The sequence below is a fragment of the Fundulus heteroclitus genome, chromosome 21 (assembly GCF_011125445.2).
Source record: "Fundulus heteroclitus isolate FHET01 chromosome 21, MU-UCD_Fhet_4.1, whole genome shotgun sequence".
NCBI lineage: Eukaryota > Metazoa > Chordata > Actinopteri > Cyprinodontiformes > Fundulidae > Fundulus > Fundulus heteroclitus.
In genome coordinates, this window is record NC_046381.1 from 40,589,820 (window position 1) to 40,617,472 (window position 27,653).

General features: G+C 41.3%; 2 protein-coding genes across 6 annotated transcripts in view; both read left to right on the forward strand.

Annotated features, from left to right (window-relative positions):
* Window positions 1-240: 240 nt before the first annotated feature.
* Window positions 241-24,074, forward strand: cip2a (cellular inhibitor of PP2A). 2 transcript variants are annotated; one of them, XM_036124960.1, is made up of 22 exons: window positions 241-381; window positions 578-670; window positions 5,909-6,056; window positions 6,133-6,245; window positions 7,844-7,938; window positions 8,035-8,131; window positions 11,494-11,616; window positions 12,100-12,245; window positions 12,337-12,412; window positions 14,150-14,377; window positions 15,895-16,057; window positions 16,716-16,863; window positions 16,972-17,071; window positions 17,154-17,272; window positions 17,362-17,539; window positions 19,311-19,385; window positions 19,474-19,584; window positions 20,696-20,892; window positions 23,058-23,171; window positions 23,250-23,332; window positions 23,424-23,563; window positions 23,638-24,074. In XM_036124960.1, the coding sequence occupies exons 1-22, from the start codon at window positions 250-252 to the stop codon at window positions 23,782-23,784; spliced, it is 2,826 nt and encodes a 941-aa protein (XP_035980853.1). In that variant the 5' UTR covers window positions 241-249; the 3' UTR covers window positions 23,785-24,074. The 2 variants fall into 2 exon arrangements, with proteins under 2 accessions (XP_035980853.1, XP_035980854.1); XM_036124961.1 differs by having other exon boundaries at window positions 256-381; window positions 578-680.
* Window positions 24,075-26,206: 2,132 nt separating this feature from the next.
* Window positions 26,207-27,653, forward strand: part of chrnd (cholinergic receptor, nicotinic, delta (muscle)) — a 56,205-nt gene continuing 54,758 nt past the window's right edge. Inside the window, exon 1 of one of the 4 annotated variants that reach the window (XR_004927327.1) lies at window positions 26,207-26,342. Coding sequence is in view for 2 of the 4 variants with exons in the window: in XM_036124989.1 (XP_035980882.1) it covers window positions 26,285-26,342 (58 nt within the window). In the remaining 2 variants the exon portion in view is untranslated. The remainder of the gene's footprint in view (window positions 26,343-27,653) is intronic. The other 3 variants (XM_036124989.1, XM_036124988.1, XM_036124986.1) reach the window with 3 other exon arrangements.

Genomic DNA, 27,653 nt, shown 5'->3' on the forward strand with positions numbered 1-27,653 from the left:
TTGTGTTTTATTTATATTCTAGACTTTATTTACATTTATTTTATTGCACAGCTCCTCCTACACTTCCGCAAATGACGGACTTCCTTCCGTCTGAAAGACAAAGGGGGGGGGGGGTCGACATTAAACAAGCTTCAGTACGAAAATAAGGCAGTTTATAGTCACTATAGTTGTCCTAATTTTATTAAAATGACGTATTATTCAGATAAAATCTACATTTAAAGAGAAAAATGAGCAATAACCACGGTGTAAATGGAAATGGCTCCGCCGGTGTCCCCCCTGCTTCCTACATGGTTCGGTCCTCCCCGGTTCGAATCAGAAGCGGGAGGACTGTTGTCGCTCTGCCCCGGTGACCGGTTCCCGAAGACAGGAACAACAGCGAAGGTACTCAGGAGACAACCATCACAGATTTACTGTGACACACAAACGCATAAATCACATTTATGAGTATAATAAGTAAATAGTTTCTGCTGATGACGTGAAACTTTCGGCTAATCTACAAGCTAGCGTTAGCATCCCGAGCCAAAATGGACGTCAGTTGATAGGAGCTGTCAGCTGTAACTGTCGCTTCTCCCCTCAGGATGGACGCAGCGACGTGTCTGAAGTCTCTGCTGCTGGCCATCCAGCAGTACCGAGACGGCGGCACCGCCCAGCTCGCTGCGCAGCTGCAGAGGCAAGTGGAGGTGAGCTGCGGGCCTTTCCTCCGGTCCTCAGGGGTCAAACATGCACCATCAGCAGGACACCAGCATGTCTCCACCAGGGTCCAGAGAAACCAGCACCTGTAGCTGTCTGCAGGGTTCTGGCTGCTCTCATCCCACATGCTGGGTCCATTTATCCTGGTTTGTTACCTGGCACAGACTCAGACTTTATGCTCATCCACTAATTAATAAAACAGCTCATCCAGAAATGTAAACTTAGCTTTATTCAGAGGAGGGTTTAGCAGCCAGAAGTGTTACTAAAGTAAGAGTAGCATTACTTCAACATATTAAAAGTAAAAAGTAGTCTGCCAAAAATAACTAATTTAAGAGTAGAAAGTGTGTAGTACAGAGGCTACACAAGTACTGAGCAACTAACCATAACAGCTGATGATTTAATATTTAAAAAAAATGTAAACAGACAAAAATATAAGGTTATGTGCAATTTCTGGGATTTTAAAGAAAAAGGAAACACTATTCTGAATGTTTGTTCCCGACATTAAACTTTTAAGCAATACTTACAGCAGTTAATACAGTATGTTAAAACAGTACAAAGTACTTCAAATGACAATATCTACTGTTTACTGTACGTTCATCTGACCTCCATGTGGCTCAGTGAGCTCAGCAGATAGAAAATAACATTGAAATAATGAATGTTGAGATAAGAAGAATAAGAAGTCTCACTTTAACAAACTCTGGGTTTGTTTGTCTCTGGTGCCTTTTTGGTTTAAACAAGTCAGTTCTTTATTCATGAACTCACTCGCACTACCCAGAAAATTACTCAAGTAAGAGTAGAAATACTTCTTCACAATATTTACTCAAGTAAAAGTAAAAAGTTGTCAGCCAAGAAATAACTCATGTAAGAGTAAAAAGTATTTAGTTAAAGGCTACTCAATTACTGAGTATCCATAACCGCTGATGATTTAATATTTAAAAAATGTAAACAGACAAAAATATAAGGTTATGTGCAATTTCTGGGATTTTAAAGAAAAAGGAAACACTATTCTGAATATTTGTTCCCAACATTAAACTTTTAAGCAATACTTACAGCAGTTAATGTATATATACAGTATGTTAAAACAGTACAAAGTACTTCCAATGACAATATCTACTGTTTACTGTACGTTCATCTGACCTCCATGTAGCTCAATTAGCTCAGCAGATAGAAAATAACATCAAAATAATCAATGTTGAGATAAGAAGAATAAGAAGTCTCACTTTAACAAACTCAGTTTTTTTTGTCTCTCTGGTGCCTTTTTGGTTAAAACAAGTCAGTTCTTTATTCATAAAGTCACTTGCAGTAGCCAGAAATTTACCCAAGTAAGAGTAGAAATACTTCTTCATAATATTCAAAATATTTACTCAAGTAAAAGTAAAAAGTTGTCAGCCAAGAAATAACTCATGTAAGAGTAAAAAGTATTTAGTTTAAGGCTACTTAAATACTGAGTAACTAATCATTACAGCTGATGATTTAATATTTAAAAAAAAAAATTGACAAAAAAACAAGGTAATGCACAAATTCTGGTATTTTAAAGAAAAGTTTGTTCTTTATTCATGAAGTTACTCACAGCAGGAAGAGGAGCCAGAAATTTATTCATGTAAGAGTAAAAAGTATTTAGTTAGCTACTCAATTACTGAGTATCCATAACAACTGATGATTTAATATTTAAAAATGATGTAATCGGACAGAATACATAATTTATAGGTTACAAGCAAATTGTGGTATTTTAAAGAAAAAGGAAACACTTTTCTGAATAATTTATTCCGACATTAATCTTGAAATCAATACTAACAGCAGGTAATGTATATTTACAGTATGTTAGAACAGTGCAAAGTACTTCCAATAACAATATCTACTGTTTACTGAATGTTCATCTGACCTCCATGTGGCTCAATGAGCTCATCAGATAGAAAATTACAAAGGTTGTGTGCAAACAAGAGGTCTCACTTTAACATAAATTACAGGTTTTTGAGTCTCTGGTGCATTTTTGGTTAAAACTAGTTTGTTCTTTATTCCTGAAGTTACTCACAGCAGGTAGAGGAGTCAGAAACTTTACTCAAGTAAGAGTAGAAATACTTCTTCATGATATTTACTCAAGTAAAAGTAAAAAGTACAGCGCTGTAAAACTACTCCTAAAAGTACACTTTGCTTAAAAAGTTACTGAACTAAATGTAACTGAGTAAATGTAACTAGTTACTGCCAGGCTCTGACTTTATTTATACCAGTCTGGTGTGGATGCATGTTTGGGATCATTATTCTGGTGAAACCCCAACCGTGTCCACGTCTCAACTCCATCTGGTTCTTCATTGTTCCATTCAGGCTGTGCACTGATGGAACAACAGTCCCACAGCATGATGCTGCCACTACCATGCATGATGATCAGTGCGCTGTTCTCAGTTGGTAAACCCTCTCCCTGACTCCTCCAAACATAACTCTTCACCGAGGACAGTGAGACGTTGTTCCTGCAGAGTCCAAGGCCAAAGTTCATGGCCGGCTCCAGCCTCGGTGCCTCCTGGGTTGGTCCTGGACATCCTAACTAATTTATGCATGAGTCTGGAGAGTAATCAAAAAGAAATGAAGTGAGTTTTCTGTTGCGCCCGTCATTAACTGAGAAGAGCTTTCGTTAAAACAAGTGCAATTAAAAGAAATGGATCTAGAAAGGGCTGGAAGACAATGAAAGCATTGTTACTTAAAAAATGCAGCCATGAGTTCAAAGCACCCAGTTACCTAGTTTTACACCTTTGACTTCCCCCAGATCAACCTGGGAGATCCACAGAAATCTGGAATTTATCTTTATTTTTAAACCACAGCACCTGCTTCTTATTCTAATTTCTAACAGGATTGTCAGTCAGAATCTTTTATATAAAACAATGTACTGAATTACAAAAGCATAGACGTGCCTGTAATTTCACTCATAAATAAGGGTAAAAATATAAAATTGTATAAAGTTACAAAGCAAAACCTCATTAAAATTGCAGCAGAAATGCCAGGAGTTAAAAAGAGGGTTTACTATCCACAAATTACCATGTAAAATATGATTAAGCAGTTTTAGTTACTTAAATAGAGAGTTACACGTGTTTGTGTTAACAATGCACATAATTATTAAACTAAAACAGTCATCTGGTTTCATAAGGAGCCTGTTGGATGGCTGTAAAACTACTTTGACAGTAATAACCTAGAACATGAGACTAAAAACTGACCATTTTCTACACAAGGTGTTGATAAAAAAGTTTAGCCTTGAAAGACGTGTGATTATGATGAATCATTTTGAACTTTACACATATAACGTGGCATTTCCTGGATTATTCACTTGATGAGTGAATAATCCTTCTGCGAGAAGGTAAAATGTCACAGTAGCCTCTGAAAGCTGCAGTTAAAGCAGCTCTGGTTGGGGTCTGTGGTGGGAGACCCTCAGCGTCCCTCGTCTCCACCTGATAACTTTAACTCAGTCGGCCTTTCAAACGCTCTCGTCTCCAGTAGAGACGCAACGATCCGTTTTTTATGATCCAGTCTGATACCTGGGCTGATCGTATCGGCCGGTACCGGTACTACTGTTGAACGAATGAACCGTGTACCGTGTGAGCTAAGCTATCAGGCTGGAACTAAACAGTTAAAATGTTCTGCCTGTTGTTTAGCACGGTGCTTCTGGAGGAGCTAATTTTACTTTGTGGTGGTGAATTTACCACCATTATCAGCTCCTCCTAACTTAGGCATCGCAGACGCTGCAGGTTGCTGTCAGACCGTATTGAGTCTGAAATGTTTCCAGATTTTGCTCGGTTCGCCGCTTGCTCTCTGTTAGCTCACCGCTAGCTGCTCTGCTAACCGCTGTCGCTAACATAGAAGTCACAGACATCAGATACGTAGACGCGTCGTTGGGCGCAGGTTCGCATGTCAACGTCACCGCCATATTGTATGTGGCAGAAAAAAGTTGAGTTCTGTTATTGTGAACGTGGATCAGAGAAGATGCCTCATTCCTGTGCTGCATGGAAATGTATTCTGGCTGATTTCACTACTTGTATCTGCCTTCTATAAACTAAGGCTGCACCATGTTGCAAAACTGGACACACTAAAGCTGCAGAGTGGCAACAATAGGAAAAAGCTGTGCAAGACCATTATTTTTCAAGGTTTTTAGCCTGCATACAGTACAGACTATTGTATTTAGACATAGATGTGCATAGATTTTCCAAGTACTATAAATAAGCCAATAAGTTATATATTTATATATAATGTATATATGTGTGTGTATGTGTTATGAATATAAGGATCAATTTGTTAAATCTAAACATTGTGGTCTTCATTATTTCATAAAACCGTGTCACATGTGAACCTTTAGGAACAGACTTTTTGGGTGAGTATTAAAGAGGTAAAATTAATAATATGAGAAGAAGAAAAAGACCTATGACAATAAAGTAAAGCAAAAACCAAAACAAAAAAAACATAAAAGTGGTAATGTTATGAGAAAAATGGCATATTATGAGAATTAAGAGGGAACATTTCCAGAATAGTCACAGTTTGCAGAATTATTCCACTCCTGGAGTAATAGGGCCAGGTTAGATTATTTTAATTATTTTTATTCTTTACGAGAATAAATTCAGGAGAATGAAGCTAAAGGGATACGAAAATAAACTTGTAATATTATAAATATAGAAATATTACGAATATAAAGTATATCCTGAGATTAATGTCCCTCTGATACTGTTTAAGTGACTGAGTAACTGCAGATTTGCCACTTTCAACATGGCGGACGCTCTGAGGCATCGCAGCATAGGCAGAACCCGCCCACCGAGGCGTCTACATATATGATGTCTATGATAGAAGTGAGGAGATCACAGTGATTATCGCTGTGTTTGATGTTAATAAGAAAATAAACGACTGGATCAGCGTCAATCATCCGATATCTGATCCGGCTAATTAGTCGATTTTAATAGCATTACAGCAGTAAAACCTTTCTTTTATCTATCAAGCAGCTTTTTGTACATTTCTTTGGTGTTTTTATGATTAATTTCTGCTGAAGAGCTGCAGGCCTCCATCCCATCACCCTAATCTTTAAGCTCTCTCCACTGAGTGTCTGTTGCTCCAAAAATGCAATATTGCTTCCAATCAAAAGAACCATGCTGGTTAAATTAAAAGATTACCTAAAGCCTAAATCTGCCGGGGGTGTGAATAATTTAGGATCCACGGTGCCTCTTGGTTCCATGTCGGTTGTGTGTTTCAGGAGGTTTCCAGCCTGCAGTGTGAGAACCTGCTGTCCTCGGGTCAGTTTCTACCCACTGAGTGTGTGAGTGGGCTGGTGGAGCTGGCAGGAAACCCAAACACCAGCCCCGCCCTGACCAGCGCCATCATCTCCCTGCTGGCCCAGCTAGGTGAGCAGCGCCACCAAACCCCGTTAACCCAGTTAACGCTTTCTGGATCACCGCCGTTAACGCTTCCCTCTCGCAGGAAGTGACGACGCCAGTCGGGAAATTCTGCACAGCAACTACAACCTCACCGGCACCCTGGCCGCCGTCATCCACTGCCACAGCAGCACGCCAGGAGAGCCTCTGGTGCTGCAGGTAAGCTGTTAGCGGGCTACTGGACCGCAGGCAGACGCCCACCCACATGGTGCCAGCGGTGATCAAGCTCTGCTCTGGTGGCTACATGGTCCTCTGTCTGCAGCTTGTTGTTGTCTCAGAAAGCTAAACTGTTCCTGCAGCTGCAGTCAGCATCCTGCATGGCCGACGGAGAGAGGAACCGCAGACTAAACTCAGACTTGAGTCTCTTTATTAAATCTAAACACTTGCTGTAGGATTCAGGTGTTAAACCATTTCTACAGTTTTTTTTCTTTCAGCCTAAATGCATTTTTAGATTTTTCACCATTAAATAATTCATCTAATAAGTTATCAAAAATGATTTTCTGGTATTTAAAACAATGATTTACAAGCTGAATTGAACTAAATTCTTAAAAAGCTGATGGTTGAACGTTATTGATGTTAATAAAAAAGCCAAAGGCAAAACTATCTGATTACATAACGTCCAATATTGCAGCATATAAACAGATTAAAGGCCGTCCGTCTGCTGAGAGAACGTTAGTGCCAGTAATTTGATAAACTGAAGGCCTTTTTGATGGCTGCTCACTTTTCTTTGGAGGTAGCCACCAATTAGGCAGATAAAGAGCATTATAATCTGTTTACTAATTAGATTCATAAAGTGCAAAGTTAGCAAAAACACTTTTGGCTCATTGCTAAAACTTTCTGCACACATTTTCTAAAAGTTCAGGAATTTACTAGATTATTAATGCCGCTAGCAAAGAGTTTATTCTTGTCAAGTCAAAGTGACTTCAGTCAGTCCTGGAGAAGTTTGGTGTTGAAGCTTAACTTTGACCCGTTTTACTAATCTGAGATGCATGTGCAGCTCAAGCCGCAGCAGCTCTGCAGGGGTATAAAGAGACCGCAGCGAGCCTTTTTAGACGTAGAGGGCTTTAGTTTCTCCTTTAAGTGGTCACATTAAAGCTGTTTTTGTGAATCTGATACTGGCGACACAAGAACAAGACGACGGATGGCAGCTCCGTGAACGAAGAGAAGTTTGTGAACCAGTTCATTCCATCGTTCTAATATTCAACTCGTGTGCAGAGTCTGAAATAAAAGCACTGAATATGTTCCAAAAGTTGTTTCTCATTGTTTTCAGTTATTTGGGTTTGCAGCTTTTGCTTAAGTTTCAAAAGCCTAAAAATCGAGGAAGATTGTGAGACGGCTGAAGCTGGGAAGCTGAAGCTCGTTCGTTTTAGAACATAAAAACGTAGAATCTTCATTTCATGAAAACGTCTTCAAGGTCTTAAATATCAGTTAGTCCCACATTATTAGATCTGCAGTGGAAAGGAACGAGGAGAGGAATCAAAGTCTTTAAAAGCAATTAAGATCTAAACATCAACCACTTTGGATAGTCTGAACCCGTTTGGGGTTAATGCGTCAGGTTCTGATCCTGGTCAATTCATTTATATGGCACCAAGTCTCTTTGAACAGGAAAAAAAAGCAACGATCTTGTCCAGCTTTTTGCAGCAGCAGCTTTGCTGAAGGCTTTTCCTCAGAAAAATACACGACTAAACAGCGAGCCTCTTTCACAGAAGTACTCTCTATATGATGTGCTTTTAACATGTTTTTTTCTTGTTTTTCAGTGTCTTCAGGTGCTGCAGAAACTGACATACAACTCTCGCACCTTCCAGTTCACAAACTACATCCATGACCTCATAGGTTTTCTCCTCACCAACATGTAAGAAGCATAAAGTCATAATGTAACCCGAGGGATTAATGAGATTAATGACATGGGATTAATGATAAACTCACCGGCTTCCATGTTTCACCACAGCCAGTCTCAGAATGATGACATCATCATGCCGTGCCTCGGCCTCATGGCCAACCTGTGTCGTGACAACCCCTCGGTGCAGTGCCATATCAAGTCTATGGTGAGGTTTCATCACAGTTCAGCGATACTATGAGTTGTACAGCTGAAAAGGTTTAATGCAGAGAAAATCTGGTAAATATTTCTAATAGGATGTTTCATCAGTATTGTGTTGTGCTCAGGTCTTGCTGACATGGAGCCTCAGCTGAATGTCCCTAAAATAAGAGGACAACAATTGTATAAATATTCTTAGAAATGTAAGTGTAATTGTAAGTTTAGACAAGGAGTGGTAAACATGCAGCTTTTCCGCCTGACCTGTGTGACTCACAGCAACTCCACTGATCTGTCATTGTCCTCATCTAAATGCAGGTGTTTGGGTATTTTATTTAAAAAGAAATTATTCATTAAAAAAAATTTTACTTCTGCCTGTGCTTGGCTCCCCCGTGGACACTTCAGCTAAGTCTGCCGTGCAGTTACTTCAACTGATCCGCTAGGGAGAGTTACAGCTTTACATAAGAAGTCATTTTTACTTGTTGGTACAGCTCACAGATCAATCGGGCAAACTCATTTAGCCAGGTGAGGGAGCTCTGACCCGGCCATTGGGCAGTAAGTATCCACCTAGCTAATAACAGCTGGCGTTGGGTAATAACAGCTAGCGTTAGCTAATAACAGCTGGTGTTAGCTAATAACAGCTGGCATTAGCTAATATTAGCAGACGTTAGCTAATAACAGCTGGTGTTAGCTAATAACAGCTGGTGTTAGCTAATAACAGTTGGCGTTAGCTAATAACAGCTGGTGTTAGCTAATAACAGCTGGCGTTGGCTAATAATAGCTGGCGTTAGGTAATAATAGCTGGTGTTAGCTAATAACAGCTGGCGTTAGCTAATAATAGCAGGCGTTAGCTAATAATAGCTGGTGTTAGCTAATAACAGTTGGCGTTAGCTAATAACAGCTGGTGTTAGCTAATAATAGCAGGCATTAGCTAATAACAGCTGGCGTTGGCTAATAATAGCTGGCGTTAGCTAATAATAGCAGGCGTTAGCTAATAACAGCTGGCGTTAGCTAATAATAGCTGGTGTTAGCTAATAACAGCTGGCGTTAGCTAATAACAGCATGCGTTAGCTAATAAATGCATTCGTTAGCTAATAACAGCATGCGTTAGTATGTAAGTATGTAAGCGTAAGTATTTAAAATAAATAAACAAATGACGCTTAGCCTGGCGGCCCACCAGGCTTATGATACCATGGGGGGAAACCACGACATGTGGGACATTCCCAAACGTTCCTCTTTTGTCTCCTCAGTCCACGCAAAATGTTCCCAGAGGTCTTGGGGATCATGAGATTGTTTTTGATAAACGTGAAACGAGATATTAATTACTTTTTGGTTAGGGCTCGGTATCGATTCAGATTTCAAGAATTGATTTGATTCTGAGTCTCAAGATTTAGAATCGATTATTTTCTATTTGATTTGGTCTGCTCTCAAATTGGAGTGCTAGTATTAAAAACATTTTTAGCGATTTCTTGAATCATACTAGTATTATATTAGTATTCAACAGCAAATTACCACTGCCAATGATTGCATGATCTGCCAATGGAATGAATATTTTAACCCCTAAAATAAGATAATTAGTTATTCGGCTCTTGAAATAAGATGGAGATGAGTTGTTCCAATTGTAAGTGCCAAAAATTGGCAGATCATTTAAACTTGTCTGCTTAAATCAAGGGAAAATACACTAATTTCAAGAGAATTTTACTTATTCTTAGTTCAGTGAATTAAGCAATGGTGGTTGAAGGAAGCTGTAAGAATCAAAGCTTCTCCCTAAATGTTTTCAAAACCATACTGTGGGGCAGAAAACCCAAACAGTTCCAGAGTAGAAAACAGGACACAGAGATATCTGCAGCTGCTATCTGGACACTAACCTGGCGCATTGTTAAAAATATGATGTTAAAAATTCGTCTGGACTGGAGAGTGAGCTGGAAATGGCGGCTCACTCATTTAAAGGAACAGTGAGTAATAATGGCCCATAGTGGTTAAAATCGGAACAAAACATACACAACAGCCCGTCATTTACTTACATCCTAGTAAATGGGAATAATTTAGTATGGTCTTACAGTAAATGTCTTACTTATTGCCCCTAAGTTCATAGTGATAAATGCATTTTTTAAGTCAAACTTTGGTTATATGAATCTGCCTTTAGGAATTAATATGATAATCGATTCAGAAGTGGAAAAATTAGATTCTTTTGGCCTTGGAGCCTTCTCCTGGAGGCCATTTTTGCCCTTTCTCTCTTTTATTGGTTCTGAATATTTAACTCTGAGCTTACCTGAGGCTCTAGGGTCAGGCAGAAGAGCGCTAACATCTCTGCAGACCCCACACACCCTAGAAGCAAACCGTTTAGATGTTTACCTTCAGAGCGGCGCTGCAGACCGCTAGTTACTGAAACCAGCCGCCACAGAGACAGTTTCTTCCCCCAAACACTTAACAGCCAGGGTATTAATACACTCATAGATTCAAAGTTCATTACACCAATCTCAGCTTTAGAACCTGCATCCAAGTTGAGCTGTTTTTTTGTGCCATAGAGCATCAATAAGTTACACAACATGATTAGAAACAACCACTGTGTGAAGTTTAGTGACATGAACTGGGCTTAATCATGGAAACTGTCTGTTTTCATGAGCAGCATCTGTGTGTGGCGGTGAGGATGACTGTGAGAAGCTGGCACCACTGTACGGCTATCTTAAAAAAATTTGTGCTAACAGTAAATGCCACACAATGTTGTGTTATTTCCCCCAAGGAGGAAGTACTTTTTGACACCTCTACTTTATTTTCTTGCTGGGTAAACAGTTACAGATGGTCAGGGCCTCCATGTGGACCACAAGACATGTAAATTAGAGCGTTCCTGCTAGCTGCTCGGCTCTCTATGCCTGTCAGAACAGACGTTTCTGCCAGAATAATGCAGGATATCTCAATATCATCAACACAGAGAGAATCAAGAAGCTTTTATTGTCACCGCGTGTTTCATTTGAGACGCACAGGTAGACACTACAAACATAGACCTTTTTTTTAATATGGAGATTAAGTCGGTCAGTTAGTCATTGCATTGCACAATTAATTATTCAAAGATACTCATTTGCATCAAAATCGATAATTGATCTGTCCAAACAGCGGCACGTCTTTCACCACAGCGCTGCAACGACACTCGATCTGCTGCTGGACCATTTTATCTGCTTCTTTATGTACATTTTGAGCAATAAATGCGTTTTTTTGTACGTTGATAAAGCATTGGTGATTGAAGCACAGAGATGTGAATTTGCACGTGTTTGTCTGTGTTTACCTGCCTGGTACTAAACTAAACTACAGCTCTGAGCAGCCTGACCTCATGGCTGAGCTTCCTGCTGGTAAAACGTGTTTGTTTTCTCTCTGAAGGACAACGTGAGGCAGTTTTACCGGACTCTGATCAACTTCCTGGCTCACAACAGCCTGACTGTGGTGATCTTCACGCTGTCCATCCTGGCCAGCCTCACTCTCAATGAGAAGGTGGGAGAGAAGGTGAGCAGAAACGACTCTTTTCTGATTTAATTTACAGATCCGGTGGTGACAGGGAAAAAAAAAAGGAAAAAAAAGAAAAAAAAAAAGGAAAGAAAAAGGAAAAAAAAGGAAAAAAAGAGAGAAAAAAAGGAAGAAAAAAAGGGAAAAAAAAGGAAAAAAGAAAAAAAGAGGAAAAAAAGAGAAAAAAAAGAAAAAAAAGAGAGAAAAAAAGGAAGAAAAAAAGGGAAAAAAAAGGAAAAAAAAGAAAAAAAGAGGAAAAAAAGAGAAAAAAAGAAGGAAAAAAAGAAAGAAAAAAAAAGAAAAAAAAAACTGGACGGATTCTTGGCCTCCTTTGGGTTCAGTATAAAAATGCTACATGTTGGCCAATATTATAACCGTTCACCGTCACTCTGTCTGCATGCAGAGGGAAATCACATATTTTGCCACGCTTTAGAAACAGCATATTTTTATTTCTATAAACATGCTTGTGGTTCTTCTCTGCAGCTCTTTGATGCGAAGAACATCCACCAAACGTTCCAGCTGGTGTTCAACATCATCGTGAACGGCGACGGCACGCTGACCAGGAAGTACTCGGTGGACCTGCTGGTCGACCTGCTGAAGAACCCCAAGATAGCCGCGTACCTGACGAGGTGCGCCTGATCGCACGACCTTCACCTACAGACGGTTTACCACCAGCCCGTGCATTTGACGTCTGTCTGAAAACCATATTTCCATTCCTAGGTATCAGCACTTGTCGGCGTGCGTGGCTCAGGTTTTGGGGCTGCTGCAGTCCAAAGACCCAGATTCTGCAGCCACGGTGAGACGCACGCCTCTGCAGGAGCTCTAGCTGAAACGCACGTGCGCAGAAACCAAGCCGCGTCCAGAACGCAATCGCACGCCGTGCATCGAGCCTTTTTATCTCCGGCTTTGCATCTGTTTGCACCTCCCAGTTTGTTTGTTTGTTTTATGAAGAAAGGGAGGCCAACAGACCATTGACAGGAAACGGGTTGTGGTGAAAAGGTTGATTAAAAAAGCCCTGCTTTCTCAGTTCTGCATTGAAAAATTACCCAAAGGAATATATATCTATATATATATATATATCTATATATATATAGATATATATATATATATGTATGTGCATGGTTTCCTGTCAGAGTGTTAGATACAGGAATGGTCTCGCTTTTAATAGATCTGTCTACAAAAGGCTGCTCTTTTTCATTCCCCATTAGCGTTACAGTCATGGTAATTTAGCAGAAATACGGTTAGAGAGTCGACTGTTGATTCATTTTATTTTGTAGAACCATCTCTTTGAATCGCTGGAATTGACCTCAGGTCTCTAACACGAGCAACCGCTTGAACTTTCTGGGTCTGACTTCCTGATTCAGTCGGACTGGACCAGAAAAATGGCTTCACTCCTTCTCAGGCGGCCTGAATCCTGCAGCATCACCACCAGCTGCTGCCTAAGATGTAAAACCGCGGCTCTGAGGCCACAGTCGGTTTATTTAAATCAGCTGGTCAGGCTTAAAGAAATGTTCTCACGCAGCTGCAGCTCTTAGCACGCCATGGCAGCATTTTATAATCATTTATTCACTGACTGCATGAATCCGTGTGTTTTTCTAACCCTTTGCTGCAGCTGCATGTAATATTTCTCTGTTTTGTCCCGTATAATCTCTGTGTTGGTGCGTTCTGTCTGTTATCTGAGTCTATATATTCGTTACATGCAGAGGGAATTACTTCTAGTCTTTATTTCTGCTCATTTTGATGAAAACCAAGAAATTCAAGACAATGGAATTGTCTTGAATTTCATAGAGATTGTCCAAAAAATGGACAATCTCCATGGAGTTTGTCAGCAGAAGGAAGCATGAAGTGCTCTAAAATGTTCTGGCTGTGTTGACTGGACTCCATTAGAACCCAGTGGACCAGACGTTGACATTTCTAGGCTGTAGGCAACGTCTGGCTCAGATGCACAAAAATACGCAGGAAGATTTAACTTGAACCAGGGCTGGACCATGTAGAAAAAAAGCATATTGATAAAATAGAAATCATATTGATTGATATTGATAATTATCAACAAATTCCAAACATATATTTTAAGCACAGCCCTGGACACTTTATGCTGTTGCCTATTTTTAGATAAAGACACAAACACTGAATTCAATCTGAAGCCTTTATTCTACCAACTTTTTATTAAAAACTGTAAGTTTTTATAAACAGAATGCGTGCGAGCTTAGTTGTGTTGTGATTGGTTGGATGTAATGACTGTAATATTAACCTAAATGGCTAGAATGCAAAAAGAAGGAAAACCTTTATTCTATTGAACTTTCTATTAACCCTTTTCCTGTCCATTGATATATATTCTTGTTGAATTATTGTCCACCTCTACATAAAAACATAATAGCTGCCAAAGCTTCCAGATGGAAATGTTCCATAGTGAAGGTGTTTCTAACCTTGTTTCTCTTTATTCCACTAACCATGCTGTATTTGCTGCCTGATGAGCTTAATAACCTCCATGTTTCGCTGTTTACGGCTGCTTCTATGAATCATTTCGCTGCAGGTGCTGGAGCTCCTCCTGGCCATGTGCAGAGTCACAGACCTGCGCTCGCAGCTCTGCGCCGTGGTTTTCCGACCGTCCGGACCCAGACTCAGAGCCGCCGGAGTCCGGCAGGGCGGCGGGACGGACGGGGGCCGCGGTCTGGCTCTGCTGCAGTGGCTGAACTCACCTGTGGAGGGCGGAGACAAATGCTCGCTGCAGACGCTGCAGCTGCTGAACGAGCTGCTGGAGGTACCGATCCTCTTTGGGCTTTGGTATCTGCTGTTACTGCTGTTAATAATAAAGTTTGCACATTTTAAATCTCATCCAGCTTTTCAAACTAACCTGGTTCTGTTTGGCATCATAGCTGCACCTCACAGGCCTGTGAGGCAGTGTTGGTTGTGTTATGACATGTAGCATAAGCATCAGAAGTAGGAGGTTAGAGGCTTTGTTGGTAGTTTCCTGCCCCCTACAGGACAAACTCTGCAGCTGCATCTGTTTTCATCCCACAGCAGGGTGAGAAATGAGAACATCAAAGAGCAAAGAACATTATATACAAATACATAAAAATGGAATATGAAACATGTGCTGTGATTTAAAATAAAATAGACTTGTTCTAGATGTATCTTGATCTGCCAGGTTGATCTGAAAGTCAAAGACGTGAAACCTTAGTAGCTGGCCTTTTGATTTCTTAACTCAGCCCCAAATCAACTATTCTTTGCCAATTAACTGTTAACATGGTTGTCTTATAGTGCTGTCTACATATCCTGGTCATTATTTTGACAGAGTAGTGCATATTTGTTGAAATCCTGCTTTTGTGTCTAACACAGTCAGTGTGCCCCCCCCCCCCCTTTCCCCAGGGTTAAAGGGTGGTCTTGCATTGAATTTGGAATCCGTATTGCTGTTGGTTAAACGTTTTTGTGAAGTGATTTGGGGAAACGTAGCCCTGCAGCCTAATATGGAAAGCCGATTTAATATTTAATCAGTGAATTTAACTGTGCAGAATTACCATTATAGATATCTGATGTCATTTTGACTGGTCATAATGTCACTATGTCACTATGACTAGTAGGAATTTTGATTTAGGATATAGCTTAAGTCATTCTGACGAGTCAAAACTAAATTAGATATCTCTGATGACAAACGACACATGAATGACAATATAGTTTGAATCTTACAAGGCAAAGCTGTATTACAGAGGTCTGTAATTAGAGTTTGGACTAGTTAAAATCTAATTCGATGTTTTGAAATAGTTTCGACTAAGCAAAATTAAGCTGCAGATATCAGTAATTAATAGCCTGTCTTGTGATTAAATGTTAAATATATTGCCATAGGTGAGTCTCACAGCCAGACGGCTGCTGTCTCGTCCTGAAACCCGTCTTCACTGCCTCGGCAGTGCCGGCTTCAGGCTTCATCAAATCAAACTGATAAGGTTCTGACCCGCTGGGCTCCACAAAGCCTCTCTAACCTCCGGGGGGTGGGGGGTGGGGTGGGGGTGAAAATCCTCCTCCTCAAAAGACCAAACTGTTTTACACGAGGGGAGTTACACTTTAATGCCGTCCCTTTTTTTTTTTTTTTTTACTTTTAAGACCTTTAATTTACTCTGTTTCTGACTTAAAATGTTGATATTTTTGAAAAATTGTTTTAAATTGGTTGTATCTTTATTTTAAGACGTTGTTGTGGCTGAGCTGAACTCTTGATTTTATTAATAGGGAATATTTTTGCTGTGTGTGTTTTTTCTGTCCTGACGGGCTCCTCTGTGCATCCAGGAGACGCTGGGAGCTGAGAGCGTGTCTGAATCCACGCTGAGCTTCGTGGAGGTGCTGCTTCCCGTCATCCTGGGGCTCCTGAAGGGCCCGGCCCCCCCACAGGGAGAGGCTCACCTCAGAAAGCACTGCCAGCGCATCGCCCATGTCTCCACCCTGCTGCTCAATATCCTTCCTGCACGCCTGCATTACAGCATTCACGCTGATCCGAGCCGTTTAAAGGTTTAAAATGCTGCAGTTTATTCAGGCTCGCTCTGAACTGAGCTTTCCTTCATCAAAGTCTCAACAAATGACTCTGAGTACCGTATAAGTAACCTGCAGTGAAAAATGCGTCATAAAGAGGAAAAAAACATATATAAGTCGCACAAGACTTATATGCATTAGCATCAGAGAAGTTGTAACCCGCCCAGACAACAGAGCTGTAAGCTAGCGCTAGCTGCTATTAGCTTCATAGCCTAATAACGGGTTCTGTCTCGGTCTGGATCCTTAGAGCTGCATCACGCAACGCTCTGCTGTGTGAATACAGACTGAAACAGTGAAACATCCAAACATGTTCATGTCTAAAAGTCAATGTTTCAATACATTTTTAAGTCAAGGTGACCAGATTTATCTAACGAAAGCCGGGAACGTCTCTGATTTTGTTGAGAATCTCTGTCTGGGTGGGTTGGTTTGTAGACGGTAATGTTTACTCCTTGGTTCATGCTGGTCAGGATGAATTACCATTTCAATTTGATATATTAGTCGCACCTGAATAAAAGCCGCAGGATCGAACAAACTATCTCAGACGTGATATTTGCCTTTGTTGTTTCCTTTACCTGCTCCACCCCTCTGCTCCGAGGACTCCACCAGATCGTTGGTGTCCTCTCAGGTGAGCGCCCAGCTCTGCTTCGCTCTGGTCGACGGTCTCCTCTCCTGTTGTCATGGCAACAGCCCCCTAACCAGCCTGGCTCCCGCCTCCAGCAGCGACCTCAGGTGAGTCGAGGCGAGACTGGCCTCTGCTGACTAAACTCCTCCAGTTATCGGCCTTTAACTCAAAGAGATCACGTTGCCAGAAGCTTAAAGTCGGCGTTTTCCCTTCAGTCAGCTGTGCGCTGAAGCTCTGCTGAAGACTCTGGAGCTGATGAGCAAACTGAGGCAGCAGGTGACGGACATGGAGACGAGCTTCTACAGGATGCTGCAGGTAGACGCACACGCCTCACCTGAGCTCCGGCTTCAAACCCTCGGCCTTTTTAACGCGTCTGTCTGCTGTGAACTCCTTCCAGGACCAGAGGACCGTGACGCCGCTCTCTCTGGCGCTGACCTCCCACCACAGGGAGCACGTGCAGACAGCGCTCAGTCTGCTGGCTGAAGCCACGCCCCTTCCTGACTTCCCATCACTGGTGTGAGTCTCAGCAGGAAGCAGCATCACGGTGGAAACGAGGCCAGAAGCTGCTGCCGCTGATTGACTTTGTCCAACTCTCCTCCCTCCAGCCTGGGGGAGAGCATCGCCGCCAACAACGCCTACCGGCAGAGGGAGGCGGAGCTGTCGGCGAAGCGTGTCGCCGTGCAGGGCGTCCCGGCGCTCAGGACAAGCAGCAGCGTGGCGGAGGTGTCCAGCGGCTACAGGAGCGTCGGCAGCCTGGTGGAGAAGATCCAGAGCGGCTTGGAGGTAGACAGTAGGGCTGGACGATAACTCAGTAATAATGTTAATAATTCAGTATCGACCGATAGACGTGTATCGATGATAGAAAAAGGGTGAATAAAAAGTAGGGCTGGGCGATATGGATTAAAAAATAAATCTCCGATTAATCGATTTTTTTTCCTCCTTTTTGTTTCATAAAAAGAAATTAAAGAAATTATTTTAAAACCTTGCTTTTATGTCAAGCATTTCGTCAGGGAGTTGACCTGAATTCAAAGTGCAACTAAAAACAAGCTGTGAAACATGCTTGTAAAACAAGATGGCAGCCGTGCCATTATAAACAATGAAAATATAACAAAACATTTGCTGCTAGTGGTATTACACATTGAGCTAAGAACAGGCTTCACTGCACTTGTGAACTTCAAACTAAGTTAAAAATAAGTAAATGAAGTACCTCGTATTATGGTAAAAAAAAAGTTTCCACTTAATAATATTTTGACAATAATTTTGCCTAAACATATATTCAGCATCACATGCTGTTCTCTTCATGGAAACCCAATGAGTGTATAGGCAAAATAAAATCCAGATTTTCCAAAAATGAAATCTTAAACAATTGTAAATTCAAAATAATCGATTAAATCGATTTATCGCCCAGCCCTGATAAAAAGTTCAATAGAATAACAGTTTTCCTTCCTGTTGCATTCTAGCCATGTAGGTTAATATTACATCATTAAATCCTCCTAACCAATCAGAACGCAGACCCAGAACCAAGCTCCGCCCCCTTCATAGAGTTCAGACAACACACGTTCTTTTTAATTTTTTAAAAAGTTGCAGTTTTGGTAAACAGTTGATTGAATAAAGGGTTGAGTTTGAATTTATTGTTTGTGTTATTTATCTAAAAATAGGTTGCTAAGCAACAGCATTAAAATGGCCAGGGCTGCACTTAAAATATATGTTTTGAATTTGTTGATAATTATCGATATCGATCAATATGATTTCTATTTTATTGATATGCTTTTTATCTACATCGTCCAGCTCTAGTACACAGAGACTCCAAGCAGAACCTGAACTTCAGGGTCTGGTTGACAGACCAGAACAACGCAGAGCTTTAGCTGCAGATTTAGGGTTTCAGTTTTCTAGCAAAGAAAAAGGAATCCAGTGAGGTAGAGGTTAGTTTTCAGCCCAGAGAGTCGGTACTGTGTAGAACCACCGTGCTGCAGCGGTTTTCTGGTGTCTCTGTATCTGCAAACTCTGCAGAAAAGCTCAGACTGGATGGAAAGTATCTTTTTCCTATGTTTTTTTTAAAGTGTCTATGATAGGGCTACAACGACGAATCAATAAAAAACCAACGATTGAAAGCATTGGCAGCGCATTTCATCATCGATTCGTTGTGTCGCGCGATTAATGCGTCACTCGGCGTGTAGCGGAGCCGTTTACCTCACCTGCAGAGCGAGTTGAACGCAGCGAGGTGGAGGCGGTATTTTTAAACACATATTTAATTTTTAGTAAATTTTACTAATGATGATACAGAGAACACGGGTGGAACAAAATCCTCAGAAGACAGGGAGCATACCGTAGCTCTTAATGGGGCTGTTAGCTCGTTAGCCGGTTAATGACAGGAGCTTGTTTACATGCAACATTCCCTGATTGGGTTGAAATGCTTTAAAAGTAACGAGAGTATTCTGAAAGCGCCGTTTATATGGGCTCTAAATCAAATAATCCGATCATGACGTGCGTTTTTATTCCAGTCGTTAGTTGCAGCTCTAGTCTACGACTCTGACGTTCCTGTTGTGATCCGCAGCTCCAGGAACAGACGAAGGACTCGCCTCTCTCTGACATCATCGACGTTTATGAGCAGAAGCTGGCCGGATTTGCTGTGAGTTTTAGCAGAACATGAGGAAATGCACGGGGAAATGCAGGAACATCTGAGCAGCTGCTGTAACGTTGTCGTCCTTCTCTGCCAGTCCAAGGAGAGCCGTCTGCAGGACCTGCTGGAGGCCAAAGCTCTGGCTCTGTCTCAGGCCGACCGCCTCATCGCTCAGTATCGACTCCAGAGAGCTCAAGCCGAGGCCGAGGTAACCCGACCAGAAAGTTCCCCGTAACGCTCATCTAGTAGCTTCTCTGCAGGAACGGCGAACTTTGTTCTCAGTTGCATAATTTCCAGTTTAAACTCAGCACTACCTGAACGGAACAATACGGTCGTATGTGTTTTTATTTAATTTGCAGTGAATCCTCTGCTTATTATTGTGTTGTACTTTTACCCTGTCTGACTTCTAATGTTCCTGTTACCTGCTTCAGTATCTTTATGATTTTCTACATCTGCTTAGATATTTTTTATTCCATTTTATACTTCTTTATTTATTGTGTTATTGGACCTGCGCTGGAACCAGAGGAACAAACATGCAAACACTTGACTTGAACTTTTCAGCAACGTATAAGGACTATAAGGCGCTTAAAATCCTTCAATCTTCTCTAAAATTGATGGTGCTCCTTATATCTGATCACCGTTGTGATTACTGACTGATTTTATGTGGTACAATGAGCTCAGAAATCTGTTAAAATGTGTAAATACGACTCTGGTTAGCAATGAAGCTTCTCCACTCAATGGATATTAGGAGCATTACGGTACACTGTCACTACCTGAGGACCCCTGAGCTGTCTACCAGACTGCCTGACTGTAATGTCTGAACTAGAAGTGCATTCATGTAAGGCAGCCTGGAGTACGCGCTAGCAACAATAAACCTAGTAAGTTAATTCAGTATAAAAGTTTATTTTGGCCTTATTTTAGAAACAGGACAGTGTAGTCCAGCTACTCTGTCCTCCTGATAGACGGATAGAGAGCTGTAGACGTGGAGGAGAGATATTACACACCTGGGAAGAAAAATACGGTATTGGAAAATACGGTAAACATTTAATACTTAGAAACTGCTGCTGTATAAAATCATGAAACATTCACACAGGAACCTGCAGAGAAGATCATTAAAATGGTGGAAAATAGTCAGACTTTGAGGGAAACCCAGATGGTCCACTTTTGTCTCGAAGATCTTGATAAATTTAGTTTGTTCACAGATCAGGAATAAAGGTTTTGCTGTTTGGAGCTGAACGAGTTGCAGACGTCGTAGGTTTGAGAAAATGGACAAACTTGAGCTGAAGTTGTTTAATAAACGATAAATTCTCCTCCTGCAGGCCCGGAAGCTGGCCGGCCTGCTGAAGGACGCGGAGCGGCGGCGGGAGGACCTGCAGGGCGAGCTGAGCAACCAGGTGCTGGAGGTGGAGCGATCCAAAGCCGACATGGAGGAGCTGCTGCAGCACAACGCCAGGCTGCAGAGGGACTCAGAGGAGCACCAAACTCTCAAGGGAGCCTATAATGCCCTGCTCAACAGGTCAGAGGCAGACAGTTGAGCTGAAGTTTGTTGTTGTAAATGTAAACAGCTCCACCTATCTCTGCTTAAGGCCCGGTGTCGGTACCAGATCGTCTCGCTACCCGTTGACGTCTACATATGGCAACTCAACTCAAACAAACTACATTACGTCTCCATTTGTTACAAATCAATTTTATTTAGTTAATTTACGGTTATTTTCCTGTAAATTAGTCGAGGCATGAAAACTTTTAACATCATTTTGGAATGCTTGTGTGGTAGTCTGACAATTTAATCGGTAATTTTGCAGGATCAAAGTTACAACCTTAGAGAAATTTAATTCCTCCAATTTTTTTTTTTAAGTTGTGAAGGGAAACTAAACCATAAACTCATTTCATTTTTAATAAAAGTCAGCAGCCAAATTTAATTTTATCACGGCATTCATCACTTTAAAATCAATAATGTTCATTCATCCTTTTTGTGCTGATGTTGTTCTTTCTGATCACATGTTTTTTTATTATTCCAGATGAAATTGTGATGAATTTGATTATTTTTTTATTGTGGTATTTGGTACATTTAAGATATATGCTGGATAAATTAGTCTGGCTAGCCCTTTCATTTTTGTTAACAATATTCTTCCAAACATTGAGCCAATTGTCAAATATTTGTTTATTTTTTTGTAAAATGGCTTGAATATTTGTTCAAGCTTTTGAGAAAAAAGAAACCGCTAAATTAACTAAATAAAATTGATTCGTTACAAATACAGACAGCGGGCTCTATGTAGTTTGTTTGAGTGGTGTTGCCATAATGTGATGTCATCAGGAGGCGCAGGGACCACGGCGATTTTCTTCGTAAAATTGTCCGTTTACAAACCGCAATCCCGCTCTCGAATAAAACCAACACCCCGCTATAATTACTTTAGTAAGTTGTCCAGACTAATTACAATGTTTTGCGTAATTGTGCAAACATTAAACCAACCATGTATAGTGACGTCATCAGAAGGCGCAGGACCCGAGCAGATCTGGTACCTACAGCGGTTACCTGGAATCAATTCAGATTCGGGTCAAAAAAGGTTTTTTGTTTTAAACAGTTTGATAATGACGAAGATCTTCTCTTCCTAGAAGCTGAAGATGAAACCTTTTTAATTGTGAGATAAAACAAATAAGGTGGATGGATCCTCCTTGAATTATGACGTTTGCAGATGACGTTGTGATCTGCTGTGAGAGAAGGAAGGTTAGCCGTAGCAACACAGACTACATGTGTGTGAATGAGAGACCCAGGTGGAGCTGTGAGGTTACAGGAGCAGAGATGGAGAAGGTGGAGGAGTTTAAGAGCTTTGGCTCAACAGTTCAGTCCACTGTGGAAAAGAGGTGAAGAAACGTGTCCAAGCAGGTTGGAACGGGTGGAGAAAAGCATCAGATGTGTGATAAAAGTGAAAATGAAAGGAAAGGAGATGGTGCTGAGAGGAGATGTCTGGTTTAGAGACAGTGAGGAAGAGACAGGAGGCAGAGATGAAGATGCTGATGTTCTGTGTGGGAGAGACGAGGGTGGAGTCTATCAGAGGGACAGCTCATGTCAGAGCTAGTTTATTTTTTATTAATTTTTTTATTTAAAAGGGGACAGTGTACATTAATCAACATTAAAACAATGTAAATGTACCCGAGTTAGCTAAAAAGTGCTAATTTTCATCGGTAGTCCCCCAGCCAGGTGTAAAAAAGGCAACCTTAAAAATAATCACAATTATGAAATCACAAGATAAAATTGCAATGCCAATTACATAAAAAAAACATTATGGTTAAGAAATACAATTCATGTAAAAAAAAATTATAAATTATTTAAATACACACAGATAACCTTAGTGCCCACAAGTTTGGCTCTCTACAAGCCATTTTTTTTTTTTTTGCATTCTTTTTAAATGAAAAGAATGACAAAGACTCTCTGATGGTTTCTGGCACTGAGATGCTCTTACGGAGAAGACAGCCTGACCAAGAGCTGTTTTTCTCCGTTGGGTTGTGTTGATTAAAAAGGTAAATAAAATGATCTGATAGCAACAAACAAGAGGAAGAAAAAAGCTTCTTCATCTGCAGTTATACTGATAATAACTGTCATAAATATAAAATAACTATGGTGTCACGACAAAGTAGCAGAAATAAATGACCACTTTGGTGTTTTTGCGTTGAACCGTCCAGGTTCAGTGAAAGCGAGCGTCTGCTGAAGGAGCTGCAGGCTGCCCACGTGTCTCTGAGCAAACAGATGGACACCCTGAGGAAGAACCACGAGGCGCTCCAACACCAGAGGGACAAGTAGGGAAAAATTTAAACTCTTCTTTACGCTCCCTGGTGTCTTCAAAAACCCAAAATGTGATGCTGCGTGTGTCCCAGACTGACGTCGGCGCTGCAGGACAGAGAGGAGGAGATCCGCTGCCTTCAGTCGGACCTTCAGCAGAGAGACGGCGCCGTGGCAGGTCAGGGAGGCAGAGCAGCCGCCGTTCAGCCCTGAAACTACGTCCCTGCTTCTTTCTGTCCTCTCATTTGTCTGGGATCCCGTCCTGACAGGTCTGACCGCGGACCTGCGGTCCAAAGAGGAGGCGCTGAAGGAGGCGGAGCAGAAGAGGAGGGACCTGGAGGAGACGGTGGACGTCCTCAGGAAGGAGCTGAGCAAGACGGAGCAAGCCAGGAAGGAGGCCAGCATCAAGGTGAGCAGGAGCAGAGACAGCCACACATAAAGGAGCGGAGCCCCGGCTGACCTTTGACCTTTGACCTGTTGCAGGCGTCGTCTCTGGAGCTGCAGAAGAGTCAGCTGGAGGCCAAGCTGAAGCAGAAAGAAGACGAGCTGACCAAACACTCGGCCATGATCGCCATGATCCACAGCCTGAGCAGCGGGAAGATGAAGAGCGACGTCAACCTGTCGCTGTGAGCAGAGCGCCGCCGCCAGGACCCGGAGCCAGCGGCGTTCACGGACTCAAGCCTGGCCTTCTAAACATTAACTCACCTTTTTATATCTGAAACACGTAAAATTAATGCTTTTTTTAAACCAGACTTGTACTTTTTTATGTCGTGATCTTGTCTGTTTTCATTGTTTAGTTCTGTTCAAATGTTTGTCGCTTTAGTCAATAAATGAAACTTTAAAAGCTGCTGGGACTAAAATAATCCACCTGGACTTGAAGTTTCTTTTCTTCTGTGTGGAAAATAAAAGTTTTGATGCTGCGAACGTCTCTTAAATGAACATTATGAGCGTTTAGTTTTCAGAACATTTAGCTATGTTTCTATTTCATTCACTGCTTTATTCCAAACATGATGCACTAAAAGCTGTCCCTCATATTCCCGGGTCGGTCCACAGTGATGAACCAGAAGCTGTTCCTGAACTAAAAGATGTTTGGACTTTTTATAAAACCATCTAGGAGACCAGATGTGCCCACCAGCCTGTTCTAAAAATAGCAAAACCCAACTACATTTACATTTTTATTTTAGTCCATTTCTCTTCTGTTTTACTCACACTTGCATTTGTTTGGATTCAGAATGACAATATCTTTAAAAAATGTTTTAAATTTGTTTATTTTACATCACATTAAAGGTGGATTCTGGCTTTTGAGTTCAAAGGTCAGCACGTAGCTCTTTTATTGACAAAACCAATGAAGTAGCTCTGTTTCAAAAAGGTAGTCCCCCCCCCCCCCCTCCCCCGATGTGGAAAAACTGAGAACTGAAGGACGTTTGGCTTTTATATAAAACCATCTAGGAGACCAGATGGTTCTGATCAATGCGGTTCTTTACCGTTAAATTCAGGAAAAACAATAAATAAAAGTTGGAAATTTGATAAACTACAGAGCAGATTTAAAATGTTTATGTAGAAAAACCGAGCCCACCTGATGGTCCGGCAGCTGGTAGAACCAACATCAGCACCAAGGGTCCGTCTCTCGTCTTGGTGCAGACATTTGGGCCCAATCCTGTTTCTGATGTTAGTTTCTTCCTAGTCAGAAGTGCAGTTCATTTAAAATGGCAAACTAAAGAGTTTTATTCCTAATTATTGGATTCTTTATTTGTTCTAATTTCTGAAAGAAGGATATGAAAAAACTAAATCTAAAATAAAATAATGTATTTCCAGTTTTCTGTCCATCGTTTTACCAACCAACCAAATATTTGTGACATTTTAATGTGTAACCCACATTTAGTCAGCTGCATATATTTGGACACTGAAGCAGTTTGTTTTTTATCTGTTTACTGAAAAATTTTCCAGTTTTAGTTACTTAAAGGAACAAAGGGGATGAACGTTTTTAAATCCTTAACATGTGCCATCGTGTTTTTAAACAAGACCAACAGAAGCAGGACAAATGACATAAAGACGATTTCATGTGCAGAAGTCAGCAGTTCCTTCATTATGTTATCAGTTAATCAGACAAAAAGTCTGCCGTTGGTTTGGGGTGTGCTGCTTGTGTTTGCAGACATTTTGCTGAGAACAGACAACTTGATCAGATAAGCTCTCCATGCAGAGGAAACCAGCCACTTCTACCATAGCGGCAAACTTAATCATTTGGTACATCTGGAGAAAGAAAGAGAGCCCCAGTGAAGTACCTGGACGTCAACAGTGGTGGATGACCACATAATCGTTTTAAAGGAGAAGAAGAACCTCTTCCCAACAGCCAACCAGGGGATCAACTCTCCAGGTAGAAGGTGTCTGAATATTCAGGTTTCCTTTCAACATAGGGGTCCCTGCAAGGTGAAGCCACTCAAGCCTCAATAAAACAAAAACTAGATTGGACCTTGTTTAAGATGTCTAAAACAAGCAAGCAGAGATATTTTGTGTCAGTAGTTAACTTCAGACAACAAAAATCACATGTGGGGTTTTCTTTGTTCAGTTCATGTCTTTGGAGATTCTCAGTTATCCGCGTCATCACAACAGTAAACAGGCTTAAATCGGAGGCAGCCGGACTGTCGTTCAGTCCTTTGTGAAAACATTTTGACCGAGCTGTAAACACCGAGGAGATGAAAGCTCAATCCTCCCTCTGTTCACTGATGGCTCTTCTCTTTTGACCAAGATGGCATCTTTGAGCCCTCTTTCACATCATGTTCTCCCTGTCCAAAATCTGGACATCATTGTCTTCTAAGGAGTCTCCTTTGTTCTGAAGGTACCAGTGGACTGCTGAGCCTGGCCCCGAGCTGCTGGCCCTCCTGTGCTGTGTTTGCTTTAAGATCCCAGATCTAGAGCAGAAAGTAATCCTGGGACAGCTGGGATTGGACCATGTGAAAGCACCATGTTCTGCATGGTCCGTCCTGCTATCTGCTTCCTGTAAGGAGAAGAGGTGACGGCAGCTGGTAGCTCGGCCTATTTTCTCCCCTCTGTGTTGCTGCAGCTGCTGCTTGTCACTTACTGGTGAAGGTCGCTGGGTAGAAAGGCCTCTGGTCCTCTCAGGCAGTCCGCCATGGAGCTCCACCGAGTAGCACTGGTCCCCTTGTTCCTGCTCCCTCTGCTCTGGACCGGTGAGTTTATGGGATCATTTACCGGCTCAATTTGTGTTGTTCCACTGCTCATAATTAACCAAGATCAGTTTCAAAAATGTTTGATTTTATGTGGAGGCTGTAAACATGCTTCTGTTTATATCAACTCCAAAAATGGGAACATTTTCTGCACATTTCCATCCACATAAAAAAAGAAACGAATCCTTACATTCTCCAAAAAAAAAAAGAAAAAAAAGCCACTGTTCTTTATAAAATGTAAACTGTAATAAACTTTTGAGGATTAAACACATTTATTCTGACAGATTTTTTTATCATTTTATTAGAAAATAAACATTTATCAGCATTTACATGTTTTCACACAATCCAACATTAGACAAATTAATCTGCAAAACAGAAACATAATTAGCAGAACGACTGTTGTTGTTGTTGTTGATGTTGCTGTGGAAGAGGACTGTCGGTTCCTGTTCTGTACGGCTGAGCTGCACTTTCGAGTCAGGCTCTGATCTGTAGAACAGCTGCTGTAGGGAAACCCGAGCTGCATTGAACCATCCAGACAATTTCCAAAAAAAGGTAAAAAACAAGGCAACTGGACTTGTTTTCCGTAGTTGAAGACGTTTCGCTTCCTCTCCAGGAAGCTTTCTCAATTCACAATCTCTTTGAATTGAGAAAGCTTCCTGGAGAGGAAGCGAAACGTCTTCAACTACGGAAAACAAGTCCAGTTGCTTTGTTTTTTACCTTTTTTTGGAATGACCATGACCTGGATGACTGAGAATCTTCACCAGCATATCCAAACAATTTGAAACTGTTTGGTTTTCATCTGTTTGAGGGAACATTTTGGTTTCTGTTTATTTATTGTCTGGGTTCTCTGAATGTCAGAAAAATCCAACAGTCCAGAGGAGCGGAGTCCAAACTATCATCCTGACCATCAAGACCAGAGTCTGCAACCTTTACATCCAAAGAGGCTTTTTGTAATAGTCCTGTTAAATAAAACCCGATTATGTCACTCACCTTTTTTGAAATAAATATCATCTAGAGAAAATGTGTCGGGATTTTCTAAGAAACATTTTTTTTTTTAGAATTTAAAATGAAGAAAAATAAGTTCCAGTTCCACCTGCTGTGCCTAATCAAGCCCAGACTCACCTACCATCCTCCCTACTTAAACTCCCTTCAGTCAGCTCTTCCCCACCGGATCGTTTTCACCCAAACCTCATCTGCCAGTCAGAGCTTCCCACGTCTGCCTGTCAGATTTCCCCACGTCTGCCTGTCAGAGTTCCCCACGTCTGCCTGCCAGAGTTTCCCACGTCTGCCTGTCGGTTTCCCCACGTCTGCCTG

Excerpts from the sequence above, each read along its gene's own strand:
- cip2a (XM_036124960.1), top strand. The coding sequence starts at position 250 with ATGGAAATGGCTCCGCCGGTGTCCCCCCTGCTTCCTACATGGTTCGGT. Across the intron at positions 6,246-7,843 it reads GAGAGCCTCTGGTGCTGCAG|TGTCTTCAGGTGCTGCAGAA; the intron begins GTAAGCTGTTAG and ends CTTGTTTTTCAG. Across the intron at positions 12,246-12,336 it reads ATAGCCGCGTACCTGACGAG|GTATCAGCACTTGTCGGCGT; the intron begins GTGCGCCTGATC and ends TTCCATTCCTAG.